Consider the following 21,645-nt stretch of genomic DNA (forward strand, 5'->3'; position numbering starts at 1 on the left):
GTGTGGGAAACAAACGACAATAGAAAACCGCATGCGTGTCTTACAATGTCCTTTTCAACCAGAACTAGTAAACCGGAACGTTGACAAACCACAAATTCTCTGCAACCTGTGAATAATTAGTTTTTTGCAAGGGCAGAATTAAAATGGCAGTCATGTTTACACAATATTATGACTGAAAATATAAATGTAAATAAAACTAATCTGGTATCGTTTGATCTTCAGTATTTAAAAAATCTGTGATTTAAGTAACCCCCTCACAGTTCCCTTTTATATATTTTCCATTTCATATGGTTTGGCCTTGGTGTTTATATATACACCAGCACTGTCATAATACTTTGTAAATATTGACGCAATTTGAAAACTTTACAGCCCTGTTTGGCATTTCGACCTTTGTCATGTCCTTCAATATTAAGTCATCAGACCCTCCTTTTTGTGTAATATTAACTCTGTTCCCACCTAAAATGACTTTCAGTAATCTTTAGGGATTGTATGATTTCTAACATAATTCTGACAAACAACATTTAAGGTATGCATGAATTTTATCATTGTGTTTCAGACATAAAAAAATTCTGTGTATGAACTGAGTTATCTTTGGGCTGAAGTTGTTGCTTCTCTGCTGTAAGTGTTGGTCTGCTTACTCTGGTTTTTGTCATATTCCACATGTCCGACAGGTATGCAAATCTGTCTTGCAGTTTCACAGTCACTCTGCAAGACGTTCGACAGACTAAATCAAATGATCTTTCCCACCTCTCTCTGCCTTAAAGGAGATCAGATTATAAAAAGACTCTCGAAAGACCAATCTATCTATTCTTTCTATCTCTTCCTTAGAAGTAATGAGAAAGAGGTGTGGCTTCAGCTCTCCTGAGGCAGGTATACCCGGAAACAGAAGAAGGGGAGGGTTTACCTGCATGGTGTTGGTGTACACAGCCATAGAAGCACCACTGCACCTGTTCCTCTTCCCAGACTCTCCCCTTTCTCTCTCTCTCTCGCTCTCTCTCACTTGTACTCCAGACAGCATATCAAAAGGGATCAGAAAGGGGTCAACATGGATCCCAACCAGGCCATTCAGCTTGAAAGAGACTTTGGAAAGGGAGACAAGAAAGAAAAGGATAAAACCATTAAAAGAAGAAATAGACCTTTTCTAAGATACCTGGAGAGGAGGAGGACAGATACTATTGTGGATGATAGTGATTGTAAAGGTGACATCAACATCGGGACTTTGGTGAGAAGGAGCCAATCTGACAAAACAGAGTACAGTGCTAAACTTAAAGGTAATTTATTACGTTCCAGGCAGGTCACTTTTTTTGCCTCATTTGAATGAACTTGCGATTTCTTAAAGTGGTTAACCTTCAGGTAATTTTGTAGTAAAGCCTTGAAGCCAAGGACAAAGGGCTGTCATCTCAGATTCCATTAGATCTTTGTCCGGAGTTAAACAGAAGAGAAGAGCATATGTGCGTACTGATGCTTAGCACCTGTTGCGTTGTTACATTACAGAAAGAGCTCTATTCCCACTGGACTGATGTCACATATGCAAACTGAACCTCGGTCACTGCTGAACATGGTTGTGGAACATTTGTAAACAACCTCAGTCACAATGTCTATGTTGTTTACTGTATCAGGAAGTTACAAAATCTAAGAATCTTTTCAAATTTGGTTTGTTGTTTCCGCGCTGCCATCATCTCTTGCACTGTCATTACATTTCTGATTTTATGGATGAGAAAAACAAATGAGACATAATATATAGTAAGTATTCATGCGTTTATTTATTTTCACTGAATGAATGAATGTCATGACACTCTGTGTTCTGTGTGTCATCACAATCACAATTTGACAGTGACATCAGCTGTTCAGGTAGCTAGTTTATCAAGTTTAACTACCTGCACTCAACAGGGAATGAAGCATGTCAGGCCGGCCGAGTCGTGAGGCAATGTCATAGCTATGAAGACAGTCTAGTCACACAAGCTTCTTAGCAAGCTTTGAGTTTTACGAAATACAAACTGAGTGGTTGTTTCATTCGGATACTTCACGATTACTCCAACAAACAAACAACCATGTCATGTGTTCAGTGATGTATTTGAATGTCACACACGCAGCATATTTGTTGTATGGTGTATGTCAGCATTTTTACAGCATTGTAAAGCATCTCATTGTAGTTGTAGAAGCATAAGCGATCTGACTCAGAATTGCACCCTGTTTAAATAACTTTTTCAGAAATTGTTGTTGTTAAATGAACTATTCTAAGCCATGAATTCATTTTATATATTTTTCTTACATTTGAGATGTTCAAGGATGCTTAAAGCTATTTAATCTTACTGCATAGTAGTGTATGTCATTGCTAACCATCTGTCACATGACACAGCAAAGACGACTTTTAAATTCAAATACTGTATCATGACCTCATTGAGAAAAAGGAAATGCTTAGCCAGACATCAAGTCAATACTTAAACAATGAAAAAGAATATTGTTTAAGTTAGTATGAAAGTGTGGTATAAATGTGCATGTAATTCAGGTAACCCTTTCTGATACTGATATGTCTGTCCAAGTGGAAAAAGTCCAAAGAAAACACTTGATCACATGAGACATTAGGTCTTACTAGACACTTGCAGGGCTGGTTTCACTTGTGTTTGCGTGCATGCGTGTGTGAGATGTTAAATGTTTGCATCATGTGTGTTTACTTTGTGTTATTGAATCGAACCAGGTAGGGTGGGTGTCTTAGTCTCTGAATCCTTGATAGGCTAATAATTATTGATACAACACAAAGGTACTGGAGCTATATCAACATTGACAGAACACAGACACACATCACAGAGCTATACTTCAGTCGTGTAATGTTTTCCTGCAGAAATGCGATCTGTTCTGAGTGGCTGGCTTACAATGACGTCTGTGTTTTCTATTCATGGGAATATCCTGCCAGTGAAAGTCGGCTAAAATGCAGGTTCACCAGATTCAGATATTCATTTATTACTGATGAAAGATGCTAAGGTGACTTTATGGTGATTCAGTTGCTTCCCTGACAGTCATGTATGAAGGATTTTGTTCCAGCTATTATGCATTAAGACTTGAGTATATTACAGGGATTATTAAGGCAGACATTATGTGATTCAATGTGAATGAGAGTGAAACACAACTCCTCCATTGTGTCAGAAACTTTGCTCCTCAAAGACTTGCTCCTCAAATTATATTTGTGCATTGTATGCAATATTTCACAGTTAAGTTTCTGAAGGTCTCGGGTTTCTTGGCTGGTTACGATTTCAAACTTAAAATGAAAATGTATGTTTTTAGAAGCACTGCATTCCTTAAGGTCAATGTAAATTAAAATGATTCACAATACTGTACATATAAATGCTTTGCAAAATTATTAGAATAGAGTCAAAAGATTTGTCTGTGTGAACACTAAGGTGCATCTTTCAGAATGTAGTTATGGTTGTGTGCAGGTAGCTACAGAAGACGTTCACAGGCTTTGCAGCATTACATCACTGTGTTGAAAAGTAATATGACACTTGGCCCCACCTTTGCCTGTAGCCTCTCTCTCTCTGAAAGGAGGAAGTGTTACATGTAGGTGATCAGGAAACAAAAAATCATCTACTTCCCAAAGCACATGCCTGCTTTGTTTGCAGTCTGATAGCAGCCAGATATACAGTGTCATTTTTTGCCTGTTTGGTTTATAAAATTCGTTTTAATTTATGACACATTATAAGGATACAACTAAAAAGACTCTTGTTGTGGTTATGTGTGTAATTATTCAGCCGTGCACCTGCAATTATAAATATGATATGACAAATATTCTATGGTTTAGAATATTTTATGTGTTTGTATGTTTTACAGATATTTTCTTATGAATCTAATTTTGTACAATTTTTCGGTCACTTTAGAAAAAATGACCCCCCATGATCTCTCATCACCTACCTCTCCGAACATGGATCCAGAGGAGATCCGGCACAGGAGGATGATAAAGCGGTCAAAGGTCATTGAGGAGCTGGTTAGGACAGAAGGAGATCATCAGAAGGACTTGGATCTCTGCATAAGAGAGGTTCTGCTTCCTCTAAGAGAAGCTCAGGCATGTTCACTATTTCATTAAAGAATATATTTATATGATTATTTGATTTATGCATGCGTTGATTTTTAATGGGCTATGATGATTGCTGTAGGTGGTGGACGTGGATCGACTATTCACCAACTTTGAGTCTGTGTGTGATGTTTCAGCTGAGCTGCTTCACAGGCTGCAACAAGCCATAGCCGAACCTGACCCTGAAACACAACTTATAGGTAACTTTTAAACACATACTGTACAACACATCCATATATTTCTTAAAATTTCTTAATAAAACAAATGATTGAAATGCTGGCTATTTTAGGAGAAGTGTTTATTCAGGCCAAATCTGTCATGGAGGATGTGTACAAAATTTACTGCTATCATCACGACGAGGCTAATTCTTTACTCAACTCTTACGAGGGACAGGAGGACATCCAGCAGCATTTTAGGAGATGTATAGCAGCACTCAAGTAAGTATGATTAAATGCATTCATTTGCAAGACTACAAAAATATTATAACTAAATGTTGTAACATTATTATATATAATATTTTGTTGTCTTTCTCCTCACAGGCAAATATATGATCAAGAGTAAGTAGCAGTTTTATGATTTAAACAAAAATAACACAACCCAGCAAACAAGGATTTATTTAGACATTCTTTACAAAGGTTTATTGAGGGCATCATGACTGAGGCATACAATAAATTTTTTGCTTATTATTAGATACTGTATATAAAGAAACGTTTCATTTAAGCTGTACACAGTATGTAGTATTAAAGGGATAGTTCACCAAAAAATAAAAATACTGTCATCATTTACTCACCTTTGAGTTGTTCCAAATCTGCATAAATTTCTTTGTTCTAATGAACACAGAGAAAGATATTTGGAAGAATGCTTATAACCAACAGTTCTTGGACCCCATTGACTACCATAGGAAAAATTACTTGATAATTTATTTTGTTCTATTGAACACAAAATAAGATCTTTTGAAGAAAGTAAGACAGCAGACAGTTCTGGGGCACTTTTGACTACCATTGAATTTTTTCATACTATGCTAGTCAATGGGTTCCAAGAACTGTTTAGTTACAAGCATTTGTCCAAATATCTTTCTCTGTGTTCAACCAAACAAATTTATACAGGTTTGGAACAACTAGAGAGAAAGTAATTCAGGACAGAATTTGCATGTTTGGGTGGACTATCCCTTTAAACCCATGACTTTGGCATTGATAGTGTCATGATTTTCCAGGTGACATGAACATAATGATATGTGAATATTTACCTAGGTGAAATAATGTCTGAATAAGTCTGTTTATTCATGTTATTTTGTAGAGGAAAGCCCAATTTGCTTGATATGGGCTCTCTGCTCATTAAACCAGTACAGCGTATCATGAAATACCCTCTGCTATTGGCTGAATTGTGGAATGCCACACCAACTGACCACCCTGACAACAGGCCCTTACAAGAAGCGCTGACCACTACAAAGATTATAAACATCAACATTAATGAGTTCAAGAGGAGGAAAGACATTGGTAAGAATTCTAATACATTGTGTACATAGTAAATATTCTAGAATCGTATTCACGCTGATCTTACTGAAAAATGCCATCAAACTCATTCAAAAATTCAATTAAATGAGCCTTTTGAACTAGATAAAACTTGTTTTATTTCAGTGCTTAAGTATAAGAGATCTGATGATGAAACCTCACTGATGGGCAAACTCAATAAGTTCAACATTCACTCAATCAGGAAAAAATCTGACCGGCTAACAAGCTATTTCAAGATTCTCACCGGTGTTGAGCCACAGGTACTGTATATGAAAACACGACATATATAATAATTAAATGTCTTTAAAGGTATTTAGATTTTTTATGTCTTTCCCTCCACAGGTAAGAGACGAAGGGTTTGACAGGGAAGAAAAGATGTTCCGTAGCCTTGAGAAAGCTGTGAGACAGCTAGTGAAAAACATCAACTGTTACTTACTCTTCACTCAGGTATAAACACAAATAGACAAATGTGACTTCCTTTAACTCCTGTTTTTTGGAGACATGAAAAAATTCCACTTCATGCATTCTCTCTTTTGTATTTCTCTTTATATTGTAGGAAATGATATCCATTGCAATGCAGAACACACAGGACCTGGAAGCTATAATGAAGGATCCCGACAAGATAGACACAAATGGCTTTCAGGCAAAGAAAAATGGCAATGACCCATACAAAAAGTTTGTAAGTAGTGTTTACTTTGCTACAGAGAACATATTAAATGTTTCTATTGTAAATGTAAATGCATGTATTTGAAAAAAACTGGTCATTTAGTATTCAAAAGATTTGTATGGTTTTTGTGTTTCAGAAAGATCATATGGAGCTCCTGGTTTTGGCTCCACTCTCCACTCTGCTGGGGATGTTTGCCTCACCCCAGAAGCTCATTCAGAAGCGTTATGATAAACTGTTGGATTATTGCAGCCAACTGGATTCCCGATCCTCTAAAGAGGAACAGGGCCAGGCCAAAAAAGACTATGAGGCCCTCAATGCCCAGCTTCTTGAGGAGCTGCAATTCTTCAACCAAGCTGTAAGGACAGTCCTCACCAACTGCTTGATTTGTATAGTGAAATTAATAAGAGGGCTGATGGATGAAGCCCAACCACCCGTCCAACAGTTACCGGTGAGTTTAAGCAAGTGGAAAATGAATGATACGTTTTGAAAACCGAATGGCAAAATTGTTTGTAGAGTTTTGTCCAAGGCAACTGACAGAGCATTTTTTTCCGAGATGGTCAGGGTCAAGTGTCTTGCTCAAGGGCAAAATGGTGATTTAAGAACTTATTATCAGGTTACTCCTGAATCCAAACCTGCAACCACTGTGTTACCAAAAGCCATTAACCTATTGTATTAGTAAAAATGATTTTGTATAGTTTCCCAGAGAGCCTGAAAAGTTCCCATTATGTGCATGATTGGATTTTTTGTTAAATAATACCTGAAAGATCAGGTGATCAGATGAGCCTCAAAAATACAGCCACAAGCATGCAAATACATAAAGCACTTTGTAATTGCTGTTTAATGTGTTTAATGTGTTTTGGTAGGTTCCCTTGTCAAACTTCAGTGAAGTCCAAAATTCTATTATGGAGGAGCTGAGCAACCTAGCTTTTGTCAATGAAAATTCCCAAAAGCTGATGGAACGCAAAGTGAGCTTTGAGAAGCGAGACAGGAAAATGGTAAGTTTACTTTATACATCATATGTATGTCATTTACCTACATTGGCATTAAAGTCCCAGCTGATAAGATGTATCTGTTCAAAGTGCTAAAATGTCTGACAACTCTCACAGGCCCCAGAGATCCCCAGACAAACAGAGGAACACAGAGCCCGGCTCCTGGAGGAGTATGTGGTGGATCGGCTATACCAGCTGAAGCGTAACTGCAATGCCTGTCAAGAACAAGACATCAGCCTGCTAGAGGGAGAGCTTGTTGCTTTGTTGGAAGAGACAGACCCTATGGGCAGCAGTAGTCGCTGGCTAGTAGATACTGGATGTAAGCATGTTTTAATCTTTGTTTTTTGTTTTTGTATTAAAATACCATAACATTAATTTATGAAGATGAGATAATAAATAAAAAATCCTCAGTCTAATAACAGGGAAGTTTTTGGTTTCATTTTTTACACTGCATGGTTTTACTGTATATCAAGCAGATGTATCAACATCTAATGTTTGCCTAGAGTTACGGTATTGACTTTATACTAATATTTCACAGCATAACACAATATATTGTCTTAGAAATGGTTGAAATACTTTGTTTAGCACTTCTCATATTATTGCTTGCCTAAAATGAATCACTTTATTGTTTTCCTTGCTGTTTTATGAAGCTTTGGGTAAAAGCTAAATTCCTGAATGTAAATGTAATATTAACTAAAGCATTATCAAGTCATGGAAATCTTCTATGTGTCCTATCTAAGGTAGCTCTCCATGACCTTACAGCGGAGCGTAATAAAATCCCTTATGGATTTTCTTTCATCACATGTCTTTCAAGTAGCCTCTCATTAACTCCACAGAGACTGTTGCTTCACAACAGAACCAACGTTCTGTTTGTAACTAAGTATGTCAGGTGACTTATTGTCTCTATTAACTACAGGTGAAGATATTTGAACACTGTAGGCCTACTATGACTATATATCACAAGTAATATGTTATTACCTATAGACCATTTCAGCATAAACGTTAGGCTATGTGACCCAAACTTACGGTATAAAGAATCCGCAAAAAATCAATAACTGTCGAGTATTTTTTTTTAATGAATTTAATACAACTGATATACAATAAAAAAATATTAAATGAAATATAAAATAAATTGTTATATTATAATCAAACACAGTTAACTTCGGTCCAGCATGTGCGTCCGACGAAACCGTCTGTAATGTAACCTATTACCTCGCTCACTATGTGGAATTCATCATCCTCAAGACGATTATCTTTATCTATTTTTTTTCATAGATTTGCTTGAAAGCTGATACTGAGACACCGCTCTGGTTGCACTTAGCTTTCATTCTTGTGCTCTTCTTACGTTACTCGTGCTGCTGCTGATAATGACATATTTGTGTGCGCGTGTGTGCAGGTACGCAAGGCTATGTGTACTCTTCATTCCTAAAAGCCTACAACCCCCAGCGGGAGGTGACCGAGAGAACGGATGACTTTGACAACTTGAGTCTGTTCGTGTCAGGCAACAGGAGCAGCAGAAGCAGTAGTATGCGTAGCTTCAGTCAGTATAGCACTTCAGACAGTACGTCCCCTTCTACTGAACCACTGGACGAGCAGGACACCTCTGAGGACAACCACGTAAGGCACACAAATATGACGTTATACGTTTCCGTGTGTAGCAAAACATTATTATTTATTTATATGGGACGTACAGGTGCGCCAAAGTTCAGATTTTAACATACGAAATTTCAACTTGATTATAAATGACTAATGATGACTACTTCACAGTAAGAACATTTCATAAATAAATTGGGTTAATTTAGAGTTCATAACGTTACTGTACTGTGCATGGATATACAGCACCACCCACTGATCATGTCAGACTGACTTTACTTTAATTTTCAGTTCTATGCAGTTTACGCATTCAAGGCACGCTGTGATAAAGAGCTCACACTTGAAGAGTACCAGCACGTTCGTATTCTTCAGTTTTCAGACCTCGGTGGTAACAAAGACTGGTGGCTCGCTGAAGCTAACGGACAGAGAGGCTACGTTCCTGCAAACTACCTTGGAAAAATGTCATACGCCTAAAATCAACCTTACTTGCTTATTTTTATATCAATATTAATGTAATTTAAATAAAGACTGTATTTTAAATTAAATATAGACGATATTTAAACTTAATTATGAAGGTCAACCCAGCACAGATTTTTGCACTACATTATGATGCTACCAACAGTGTTTGCCTAAACTATAGTCATTGTTACTGAGACATTGTTATTAATCAGAAAATATATTTTGTAAAAACAGATGAGAATCACTAATTATTGTATATAGTAATAATAATAATAATAATATATAAAAGCTTATGATATAAATTAATAAAATATTCACAATCATGTAGTTGACCTTTGTCTATTTGCTTGTGCATTATTACATTTTTTTTTAAGCATTTTACATTTAGAACCTTAAGTTGCTTTAAGTAAAGCAAACATCTTGTAAAAAAATCAGACATTTCTAAAAAAGGAAGTTATTTATTGAAACGTATCATTAAAATGGAGCAGCTTGTTTTCAGGGATGTGGCTGGCTTTGAAAAAAATGAGGCACAACTTTAAACCGAACCATCAGAAAGACCAGTAACATTTAAATTCAAGTATATGACTTCACATACAGGATTTGTTTTCTCTTAAACATAATCTGCCGTTTCCCCACTCATTTCTTCATTTTTTTCTGTGCTGCTTTTTTCTTCACCATTTGCAGACGCTTCATAGCATTGAGCTGAGACTCCTGTGAGGTGGGTGCTTTTCCATCAGTTGAGGCTTTTGCCCCATTGTTGTTGTTGTTACTACTGCTAGAACCATTGCCCCCATTGCCTCCTCCATTGCTTCCTGAGCCACTGTTGCCTCCCAGACTGCTAGAAGGTGCTGCCCCAGGTGATAAAGATCCAGTCACCGTCATTTTTCCTAAACTGTCTCCACTCGACGAGCGGCTCAACACCTGTTTGCCAAGTGTGAGAGGAGGGGGTGGTTTAATGGGTACCGTGCTGGAGCCATTGTTCCCATTACCAGTACCATTACCTCCTGACGGTTTGGTGGCCAGACCTGGTTTAACATTGGCCAATGCAGAGAGTCCCACAGCTTTAGAGCCTGAGGGAGGTGGGGTAGATTTACTACCACCCTGCTGACTGGTCCCTAACTTGGTACTGGAGGGTCCGACATTAGAGGTCTTAGTAAAGGCGGCCCATCCTGTCAGGCCCCCGCTTGGTGGCAAAGACGTGTTGCTGCTGGAAGAGTTTCCTGATGCTGCAGATGTCTAAATGGAAAAATTAAACATCATATATTAGTATAGAGATCTCATAATAATTCTGAGATATGTCTCCGCTGCTTGTGAATATACTCACCTTCACCTCTGTTCTCTTAAAGGCCTGGAATGAACCTGCTGTTTCAGGTTTGGGCTTCAGCTCAGCCTTCTTCACTAGTGGATCTTTCAACATAGGTACCGCTGTTGCCAAAGGAGGAGCCGGTTTCTGTGGGGGTTTCTGGGTCTTTTGAGCCTGAGACATTTAAAAAAAAGCTAATAAGTGTACATCATATCACATAAGCAGTTAAGTGAAGCGCATTTAAAAATAACATAACATCTCACCATTCGCTTCATTTGCCTTGTGCATCGAGCACAGTACCACACTAGTCGCGGATCGTTGACATCCTTGTCAGTAGCCTGAGGTTTGTGACACTCCTGATGATATAAATTATGACATTCTTGACACTCAACAAGTTGATTTCCAGATGTGACGGTCATTTGTCTAAGACGAAATAAAGAAAAAAGGTGGATGAATTTCGCATATACATAAGTAAACAGTCATTGTTGTTAAAGTGTGTTGAAGCCATCAAATAAAATTTACCAGACCTACTACGGTCATTTAACAGTTGCTTATATTTGACTTCACTTACAGGTACAGTTCACCCTTTAAATGTCTTGATCAAGATCATAATGGGGATAGCTGATGGCTCAGACCCTTTTGGGACCTGAACCAGCCATCGCTGTAAGCTGTTTCACATCATCACTCACCGACAAACCACACAAGCAAGGCCCATTTCCATGGCAAAGTCATCAGCGTTGGTTTCATCATTGTCTGGGAAATCTGGTATAGGAATATCCTTAGTTTGAAAAGCAACAGGAGATGAATGGCTGTCCTGTCTTTCAATACGAGGTTTTTTGGCCGGCTCTGCTCCATCCCCAGGTTCAACCCGAACCTACGTATATCATGTAAACTTTAATTAGTGGTTTACAAAAAAAAATTTTTGTTGTTATTTACAAAACAACAAATCTTACAAAAAAGCAGTAATTTCTTGATACCCACCTTTTCCAAGGACCTTTTCTCACCCTCTTTCTTGGTCTTCTCTGAGGGGCCTGATTTACTGCTGCTGCTGGCGATAGATGATGAAGATGAACTAGAGGAGGACTTGGAGTCTTGTTTGGTCATTTTTGGCAATGACACCTTGTTCACTTCCGTTTCCTAATAAATGGAAAGCAGGTTAAACATTAAACGCACCTATCATGTCTACAAATACATTCATTTTTAAAAAATCTGATCACCTTTAGTGATGTTCTGTAGACGGAATCGCTGCCCCTGGCCAAAGACTCATCCATGAGGGCCTTCAGTTTCTCTGCTGAATCTTTGCTTTTGGAGTGAAGGTATCCCAGTCCTTTTAGAAAGATAGGGTCCAGTTCTAGACTTACTGTTCCAGCCATTTGGTTAGCGCCTAGTAACTTAGCGTTATATGATTTTAAACAAGAGCACGTCTAACTCTATTTTTTAACTGTGACTGTATAACCCAATGCATTTCTATCGCTAAATGTCTAGTTTTGCTAAGCTAGCTAAGTCACTTGGGCTGACTTACTGTTTAAAGCTTTGTCAAACGTATAAAACGTACTTATACAGTGAAGAATCGCTCCCATATAACAATTAACACTGATCATAAAGTAAGCAGTTACTATTCTGCTGCTTGATCTGGACTGACTAGCCCACAGAAATAAACTAAACGAAAGAACAATTGAGATGACAGAGGGGGCGGGGCTTAGAGGCAGGAACGCTGTCCAAAATTTGTAAAATGCTATACATGTTAACTTTACCATCTTCTCCCGTTTGTATCTGTTTCCTGTGAAGAATTCGATTTCAATAACATTTTTCCCACTGTGTTTTTTTCTATTGTAAATAATTGTAATACAGCTGTTGCGACAGCACGTGCACAGCTTTTTCACGTGACAACCGACACCTTTCTCAACGCTATTTCTGATGATATGCATGGCGCCTATCTAACAATAAATATAATACCACATATTTATTTTACAGTAACATACAATAGACCAAATTACAAAGAGCGAAATAAACTCCACGTCACACTGGAGAACTTGGCTTTATGAGCCGTCAAGCGCCCCCTGGAGGAGGAAGGTTTGCATTTTTTATAGCTAGCGTCTTATATTTCTTTCCGATGTGTTTCCAATAAATAATTCCGACGGAAGCATGTTTCGGCAGTCATATCCCGCTTTACAGAAGCAACACTCTTAAAAGAAATGTTAAATTCCGATAGTTTAGAAATATCAGTGCGTATTTTGTACCTATAATAATAAAGTACGTATCATTGCCTTTAAACAAATGAGTTGGACCTAGTTGGACATTAATAAATGTAACACCAGGAAATGTTTCCGTACAATTGTATGTCCTCATTGAACGTATCAGCGCGTGAGGTCTAATAATGAACCCACGAAATCCATGATCTTATAAATAACACATACGACCCTAATATTTGTTCCACTTTAGCCGTAAATCGTGTCGATGATTACGTTGTTTACAACGATCGGAGAAATGCGTTGCAGCGACGTCATAATTATGTTATAGAGTGTAAGAAACTGATTGGCTGGTTTAGTGTGACGGGGGTTCTTGTCCCAGTTCGCAGGGGTTAGACAATAAGAATCTACTCAGCAGCATTCCCAATAATAACACAGCATAGATGGAATATATCGCACTGTGATTTGAAGCAGCATTCGCTGACGCAGTTGTTTTTGAGACAAATCATTCTTATTTGTTTAATCGCATAAATCATAGACCACAGAAGAAAGAGGTAAGTGATTCAAATGTATAAATCTTGATCTATGTCAGTTTTGTATCGTTAGAATCTAAAGCAAATTTAAATGCATACATTTTAAAGCATACATGTATATATCATATGTTTGATTTTGATATTAAAATTAGTTAATAGAGGGTAAAGAGGATTTACAAAAAGCAGTTTCTTCGTCGTGTTTTTTGATGCACTGCACACACGCAGCACTCTTTTGATCATCGTCATAATAAACCAAACCAGATACATTTAACACCTTCTTGGAGGGTTTAGAAAAATTGACTACACATATACCACTTTAGTGTTTAAAAATAGCTAGGAACATTACTTTTAATTTTTAAGCATTGGATTTTTTAGGTGTTGTCTAACTGTGACCATTGTTATTATCTTTTCTTTTGTTGAATTTCTTCAGAGTTTCTGACTTTACTAAAGAAATGGTGATGGAGAAGCCTAGTCCCCTGCTGGTAGGGCGGGAGTTTGTGAGACAATATTACACACTGCTCAATAAAGCACCAGACTTTCTGCATAGGTATACTTCGGAACAGTTCTTCATATTTAATAACTAACATTACTGGACATTTTTGAAAACTATTTTAAAACTTATTTTGCTCTTGATTCAGATTTTATGGACGGAACTCATCCTATGTCCATGGTGGACTGGATTCGAATGGACAGCTGTCAGAGGCAGTCTATGGGCAAGCTGTAAGTCTTAATGTTTCTTATGTGTTTCTTATGTATAACCTGTAACCTATAATGATAACCAGCAGCTTCTTTTTTCCTTTTCTATAGGAGATACATAAGAAGGTGATGTCTCTGCAGTTCAGTGAGTGTCACACAAAAATCCGTCACGTTGATGCCCATGCCTCTCTTAATGATGGTGTGGTTGTCCAGGTGATGGGAGAACTTTCCAATAATGGACAACCTATGCGGAAGTTCCTTCAGACATTTGTGCTGGCCCCAGAGGTGTGAATGATAACTATATACATGTACATATGCATCCATGTACAGTATGTGCTATGTACGTATCGTCAAGATGTGCCTATAAAATCACTTGCTTGTTTTTTCAACATGAAACCACTAATGCTTAGAAACATGTTAGTCTATGTCAAGGTGAAAAGATTGGTAGTGAAAGCAGAATGGTAGAACTACAGTGTAAAATAAGTTACCAAGATTTATAAATTACCCAGCAATATCAATTACCAGTCCACAGTGCTGTGCATTTACAACAAACATGATATGTTTTGTTCTTTGATTATGCTGAGAATGTCTGCAAGTCATTTGAATTTATCTTAACCATTTTCTTTATCGTTGACTTGATATTTGTCTAGGGTTCTGTGGCAAATAAGTTTTATGTTCACAATGACATCTTCCGTTATGAGGATGAGGTTTTTGGGGACTCCGAGGCTGAACTTGAAGAAGGTCAGTTGATAATTACAGTATATGTATGCAGTTCGTACATAGAACACCTATTATATGAAAGAGTATGAGGGATGCCACCATATAGTACAATGTTATTTATTATTAGCATTTTATTACATTGTTAGTTGTGAAGAACAGCTGCTTAAGGTCTTCTCTTTGTATTCCACCTGGACAGAATCAGAAGAAGAAATTAATGAGCAGGAAGACAGGCAACCGTCCCCTGAACCCCTCCAGGACAGTCCAAGTAACACAAACTACTATGAACCCCATCCTGTAAGGTAATCTACATACAGTATCACCCATTTTAACTAAGATATAAAAACTACAGCATGGCATATATATTTTTTTGTACAAATTTAGAAGCCAGTCACTTTAAAAATGGCTAGAGGTAGGGTAGAGGTAAGCTGTGTTGCAAACCGCCCCCTATTTCTTCGATAGACTGATTTCACGCTGCTGCCGTGTTGAAATCGAAAGTGAGGCAGAGGTGGGAAGAAAATCGGAAAGACAGATAGACTGCAATGGTTTGGACAACCAACCTGGAGTTATTAAAACGATTTATCTTAAATGTGACAATATAAGCATAGGATGCATATCAAACGAGCTGTTTTACTTGACCACTTAAAGGCTGAGTCCTGTCCAGAAACGTTTTTTGTCATGCTGGTTGGAAGTCTCTTAACATCCTGATAGCAATCAATAAGTTAAGTGAAACATTGGTATTTATTATTATATATCTTCTGTGAAAAGCGTACTGTCAAAAAACGTTGAACCAATTACTGCCCTCGGTCCGAGGGCAATGATATGTCGTGCACATTTTCAGTCAGCGTATTTTGCATCCCACTGCGCACCGTTCACACAGATATCATACGTCATCAGCGCACTCATGTGCAGGCAGCGGGACAATGGCAGACAGAGAGCAGGTACCTGGAGATGTTCGTTATTGTAGTAATGTAATTCACTTTGTATTGTATTGTTTTCTCACCGGTGAATGTGACATGACTTCACTGGAGCCAATCCAACAGCCTCCGCTCGTGTTTTGGAGGAGGCTTTGGATGGTGATTCGCGAGAGGGAGGGATCGTATGATTGCACTGCTAGCAGGCAAACGTTAGCATTTTCCAAATGATCTACTCTGCCTTTAAGCCGTACCATCACATATTAGTGAATGTTTAAACTGCCAGTAGCGAGTTTCATTCGCGCGCACACACAGCCAACCTAACGTTGTTTTTAAACGCATCATTTGTTTATTCATGTCACAGACACCCGATGGTAGTCCAAACCATTGTAGTCTATCTGTCCTTCGGGTTTTCTTGCCACTTCTGCCTCATTTTAAATTTCAACATGGCAGCGGAGTGAAATCAGTCTACAGTGTATAGTGTTCACACATTTTACCCACAATGCACTCTTTAATTTTGAGTGTACATCCAATTTACACTTGCTAACTCACTATTGCCCATGAAAGATGGGCACATGACTGGAGTCATGTTGAGCACACTGACAGGAAGCACAAACTTGTTTGTTCTTGTTGACTGTTTATTACTTCTTAGACTATGGTGTTGTATTTTCTTATTTTTAAATATAATAAACGTTTTTATTAAATGTGGTTCTCTCAGTTGTTTTTGTTCTCTCTATTATTATTAGTGTCCAAAATTGCTTACTCTTTCATTTACTTCTTCCCTATATAGTTGGCTCACATCATTTGCTATATAGAGTATAATGAAGCAGTGGGTTTCAGTGAGCAAGTGAGCAATTTTAGACACAGTAGGGCAGATAACTTCTTTGTGATGTGGCCTTCTAGTCCAAAGCTTGGGTTAAAGGGATATTTCACAGGCAAAATAAAATTTCCCCATGTTTTACTCACCCTCAAGGCATCCTGACTGAATATGACTTTCTTTGTGAAGAATAATGCAGTCGGAGTTATAATACCATGTATCATTTTACTTCCGTTAGAATGGAAGTGAATGGGCATTGACTTTTTGAAGGTCCAAAAAGTGCATCCATCGATCAAAGAACTGCTCGACACGGCTCTGTGGTCTTAATAAAGGTCTTCTGAAGCGAATCGATGCATTTGCTTAAATATAGAAATATCCATATTGACAGCGCTTTTAACGTTGATGTCTAGCTGCTGCGTGAACCAGAGGCTTGTTTTTCCGGCGTAATCATAGCAGTGGGCGTTTACTTCCAAGTCTTCAATGTGGCATGCCTATTAAAAACGAGCATTTGTTGATGCGGCCTCAAAACCCGGGTAGAAAATAGGCTGTTACTTATTGATTTTGATGTTTTTGAATGTAAAAACTATGCAAACGTCATAAGTAGACCTCACACAACAGTATAAAATAATAAACAAGCCCAGTTCATGACACCTTTAATAGCGCTGTCAATATGGATATTTCTCTTAAACAAATGCATCGATTCGCTTCAGAAGACCTTTATTAAAACCAAAGAGCTGTGTTGAGCAGTTCTTTGATCGATGGATGCACTTTTTGGAGCTTCAAAATGTCGATGCCCATTCACTCCCATTCTACCGCTTGGAAGTAAAATGATATGTAGTATTATAATTTCGACTGCGTTATTCTTCAAGAAGAAAGCCATATTCCGTCAGGATGTAAAACCTGGGGAAATTTTGTTTTGCCCGTGAAATATCCCTTTAAACTTCTTTGTAGTAGTAGAAGTAGTTTCTTCTTAACTACTTTGGTTTAACTTGGTTGTAAAAGAACTATATAAATATTTTATTGCAATGGATAATCTGTACGGTGTATCCCTCTACAGCCTTTTTTAAAAAGGTCTTTGCTCTGTTTAAATTACTGCACTTTTAGTAATGGTGACTTTACTCACCTTCAGCTGTAGCAATGGTGTGGAAGAAGCACACGAGGAGCCAGGCATGGAGCTGGACTCTGAAGTTTCACAGGAACCCAAGCCTGAGGAGCTGAAGACCAAGGATGAGGAGAAAGATCTTGAGGAGTTTGAGGAGAAGGCACCATCACCAGTTCCGGTAGAATCCCCACCTAACATACAGGAGCCACCTAAGGTACATACATTTTGACATTTCTACACAAAAAACTTTTTTCACATTACAATCTAAAGACCTTAAGCGAAATTGAAGAATAAACAAGCGATGTCATTTTGAACAAAATGTGCCTCATTTGACAATTCCAGTCACGTATAGCTGCTAAGGCTGTTTTCACAGTGCCCACGTGAGCTGCGAGGTAGCAGCACATATTTTTTCCATGCTGATTTTAACAGGTTAAAGTTTTCAGACCTCACGTGTGAGCTGTGCATGCTCGCAGAGCTGAAGCAGCAGTGCAGCGATATAAAAACCAGACACCAACATGTCTAATATTTGTAATGCCTGCCTATGCTGCATGGGACATATTTGTAATTTGACATTTCAGACTTTCTCTTGGGCGTCTGTGACCAGCAAAAATTTGCCTCTTAGTGGGTGTGTTCCAGCCTCCGGAAGTTCACCCCTAGTTGTTAAAGCACCAAACTCGCAGGTAGATGCACTACATGAATTAATGTTTTTAGAATTTTGTTACCCTTTTTTTCCTCTCTCTACACTCTTTGTGAGCATCTTTAATACTGAAGGTGGACTTGTAGATTTTTTTGGACATGTTTTTTTCATTGTTTTTTGTTTATTGTGGCATTTTACTGCTTTTCAGCCCAGACTTGAGGCTAAGACAGATGCATCATCAGCTTCAATCCGCCCACGTGACCAACGTATCCGTGACAGACCATTTGTAAACTTAAGAGGGCCTAGATCTGGTATTAATAAACCTTTCTTGACTTTGAAGTAGTTCAGTTATTAAAACGTTAGAAATTAATTGTTGTCATCATTTAGTCCTGTCTTATTTATGGTCTATACAATGTTTTGGATGCCCTCTTTGTTTTTGTTCATCACATGCAACATTAGATGGCATATCATCTTCGGAATCTCAAACTGGAAAACCGCATTTCAGCTTTGTAAATAAAGGTAAGCTGCAAGTATGCTTTGGCTGTTTGGTTATACTAATCCACCTAATTGGACAAGGCTGCTATTGACTAACACAGAGTGATTGTTGTTGTTGGTGCCTGCATAGTCATGGTTGATATTTTGTGGTGTATGTTGCTCAGGGAAAGCAGATGAGTCAAGTGAAATTGATGGGAGAAGGCTTGTCCGGTATCCAGACAGTCATCAGCTGTTTGTTGGAAATCTTCCTCATGACATTGATGAGAATGAACTTAAAGACTTCTTCATGAGTAAGTTTTGTATATTTTTAAGGGTGATGCTGGCCTGTTTTATCCTTTTATCCTATCTACTGAATCGGAATTCAATTCAATGTATGATGTCAAATGTTTCTTGTTCATTGTCTCCTCTATTAAGCATTTGGAAATGTTGTTGAGTTACGAATCAACACCAAAGGCACTGGAGGAAAGATACCCAACTTTGGCTTTGTTGTCTTTGATGATTCAGAACCGGTGCAAAGAATTTTAGGGACCAAAGTAAGGAATCGTTTTTTTCTTCAAATGTAAGACATTAAGAACATTTCTTTGCTGTTAAATGACCCTCCTGTCCTCTTTCCCTTTATCTGTGCTCAGCCGATCATGTTCCGCGGTGAGGTGCGTCTCAATGTGGAGGAGAAAAAGACGAGGGCCATGCGTGAACGAGAAACTCGTGGAGGTGGAGAAGATCGTAGGGACACAAGGCGTATTGATCGTGGCCCGGGAGGAGCACGTGGCATTGCTGGAAGTGGTAATATGCGAGACCGTGATGGCCGAGGCCCACCCTCACGAGGTGGCGCTGTACCTAAACCAGGGGTGGGCACTGGTCGGGGCACTGGTCTTAGTGAGGGCCGTTTTAATGCTCCGCGGCGTTGAGAGGAGCACCTCCTGTAGTCTGGAAATAGTACGATGTTTGTTTATTACTATACAGAGAAGTCAATGTAAAAATGTGTGCATTGTACTTCTGTTTTTGTGGGGGTTTACCTTTTTTTTGGTATTTGGAATGTCAGCTGTTTCACGTGAAGCAGATTAAACATCTTGAGAAACCTAATAGCTCAAAATACACATTAACTTTTTAAATTGTACTGCAGATCATCTGCTTTGTAATCATCAAATAGTAACAATTACAACAATTTGGAGGATTTATGTCGGTTAGATTTAATTTTCACAGTTTAAAGTTTAACCTCTGCTCTGAGACATTTTTGTATTAGATTTACTTTCCAGTTGCTGTTGTTGTAAATTGTGCAGATGGAAAGATGGCCTTTAAGAATATATTTTTAAGTTTTTTTATTTTGTTTTTGTAGACTTGAGAGAAATATTGAGGAGATTACAAAAGCAGTTATAAGCTAACAATGTTTCAGTTGTCCTCGTAAGTATTTGGAATCATACAGAAACTGTTAAGAGGACCGAAACCTTTTGAAAAGTGGAAAGACATTGACCTCTCATTTTGATTTTATATTTTTTTAACATACATATTGCTTTGTTCCTGTTCTGCCTGAAGTACTCTGCCACTGAATAAGTGTACGAAGCAGTAGTTGAATAATTGTAAAGTTTTCATGTTTTTGTTTTACAGAATTTTTTTCTTAAAAGTCAGAGTCACTTTGCCAACATTAAGATTCATCCCTATTATCTTATTTGTTTTATGATGTGGGTTTCAGTTTGAACTTTTATGAGAAATTGACAGTGCCATACAGATTGCAGGGAATCTTTGCTGATGTATGTATGAGCTTCAGCAATGAACTAGTTTTGAGTTCTGCATTGTCTTTGTGATTGTTTTTATAACTATATTCTGTGTTTGGTTAGAAAAGAACATTGCCAAAATGTTTGTTGTAAGTCTTTTTCTGGACAGGCATGGGATTTAATTGTTGTTAAGTGCTATTTGAACTGACTTTAGTCAAATTTTATACCCCCACTCGTACAAACAATTCTCCTTAGTTATTGTAAAGGAAATGTGAATTGGAGAAACCATTAATGCAGTGGGCACTGATTTCATTTTGCAGTCTTATACTTGCACTGATTTTGTAATTACAATTTGATGTAGCGCTATTTTTTATGTTTTATGTCTTCCGTGTTAGGTAGATTGCATATATTAGATATTTGCAATATTTCTTGGACAATCCTCATCAGGGACATTGCACTTGTTTTAGTTTCTTTTCCTTTTTTGAAGGCTTGCTCTGTTCTACAAAGACATTTTGGTTGCAGGGGCACTTGGACAATTCAAAAGAGTATGCCAGCATGTCCTACCTAGAGACTTCTTTCCCCCATCTTTTCTGCTTAGTGCTTGTTTTGAGTTTTGGACCTGGATCGTAAAAATAACTGTGTAAATAAATGCCACAATGGCCTTTCTATTTAGACTTTACAGCACTTCAAACAGCCAAATACTTTGAAAGACAAATAGAAAAAGCAGAAATCATACCATACTGTACAGACAGGTCATGTAACTGTGCTTTCAATTCTGAAAATATGCAGATTATACGGTACTCGTATCATTTGTTCATATGATTTAAACAAATCCTCTTTGAATGAATTCATCTTTTAATGCTACTGTAAAATATTTCAGTTGGTTTTCATCTAGTTATTAGGAGGTTTTAAGATGTTATGTAGTTTTCTATTTAAGTGGACAAAGAAAATAAGCTTTTTTGTACTGTTGTTGTATTTTTATTTCAGCTTTGAATGTATTAGACGTGACACAATAAACTGAAAATTGTGCATTTAATTCCTGAGTTTAACATATTACTGGTCTTGGAAAAAAATTCCTGAGTTTAACATATTACTGGTCTTGGAAAAAATATATATATTTTCTTATTTGGTAGCAAAACAATGTTGCCTACATAACAATAATCTTCAGTTTTCTTGTCAGTTTTCAAGGGAATTAATAAAGAAATATTAACACCACTTGAGGTGAAAAAACATAAGCACGTCTTG

The 21,645-nt window shown here is 37.7% G+C and overlaps 3 protein-coding genes across 4 annotated transcripts; 2 read left to right on the forward strand and 1 right to left on the reverse strand.

Moving 5' to 3' along the window:
- Positions 1–872: 872 nt before the first annotated feature.
- arhgef38 (Rho guanine nucleotide exchange factor (GEF) 38) lies at positions 873–9,616 on the forward strand. The gene is made up of 14 exons (XM_057330734.1): positions 873–1,271; positions 3,873–4,057; positions 4,149–4,266; positions 4,356–4,503; positions 4,606–4,623; positions 5,363–5,562; positions 5,704–5,837; positions 5,920–6,024; positions 6,134–6,256; positions 6,381–6,692; positions 7,108–7,239; positions 7,351–7,552; positions 8,630–8,850; positions 9,118–9,616. The coding sequence occupies exons 1-14, from the start codon at positions 1,046–1,048 to the stop codon at positions 9,298–9,300; spliced, it is 2,307 nt and encodes a 768-aa protein (XP_057186717.1). The 5' UTR covers positions 873–1,045; the 3' UTR covers positions 9,301–9,616.
- Positions 9,617–9,712: 96 nt separating this feature from the next.
- On the reverse strand, positions 9,713–12,821 carry ints12 (integrator complex subunit 12). The gene is made up of 6 exons (XM_057330742.1): positions 11,806–12,821; positions 11,570–11,725; positions 11,278–11,462; positions 10,852–11,011; positions 10,610–10,762; positions 9,713–10,521 (listed from the first exon to the last, which is right to left on the reverse strand). The coding sequence occupies exons 1-6, from the start codon at positions 11,959–11,961 to the stop codon at positions 9,922–9,924; spliced, it is 1,410 nt and encodes a 469-aa protein (XP_057186725.1). The 5' UTR covers positions 11,962–12,821; the 3' UTR covers positions 9,713–9,921.
- A 118-nt stretch (positions 12,822–12,939) lies between these two features.
- g3bp2a (G3BP stress granule assembly factor 2a) lies at positions 12,940–21,446 on the forward strand. Of its 2 annotated transcripts, XM_057330741.1 has the most exons (14): positions 12,940–13,331; positions 13,741–13,857; positions 13,949–14,030; positions 14,118–14,132; positions 14,220–14,291; positions 14,657–14,747; positions 14,923–15,025; positions 17,584–17,770; positions 18,135–18,236; positions 18,402–18,504; positions 18,653–18,712; positions 18,853–18,978; positions 19,103–19,221; positions 19,318–21,446. In XM_057330741.1, exons 2-14 carry the CDS (start codon positions 13,763–13,765, stop codon positions 19,594–19,596), a joined length of 1,434 nt encoding a protein of 477 aa, XP_057186724.1. In that variant the 5' UTR covers positions 12,940–13,331; positions 13,741–13,762; the 3' UTR covers positions 19,597–21,446. The 2 variants fall into 2 exon arrangements, with proteins under 2 accessions (XP_057186724.1, XP_057186723.1); XM_057330740.1 differs by having other exon boundaries at positions 12,941–13,331; positions 14,118–14,291.
- The last annotated feature ends 199 nt before the right edge of the window (positions 21,447–21,645 follow it).

This window comes from Triplophysa rosa, linkage group LG4, assembly GCF_024868665.1.
Source record: "Triplophysa rosa linkage group LG4, Trosa_1v2, whole genome shotgun sequence".
Classification (NCBI taxonomy): Eukaryota; Metazoa; Chordata; class Actinopteri; order Cypriniformes; family Nemacheilidae; genus Triplophysa; species Triplophysa rosa.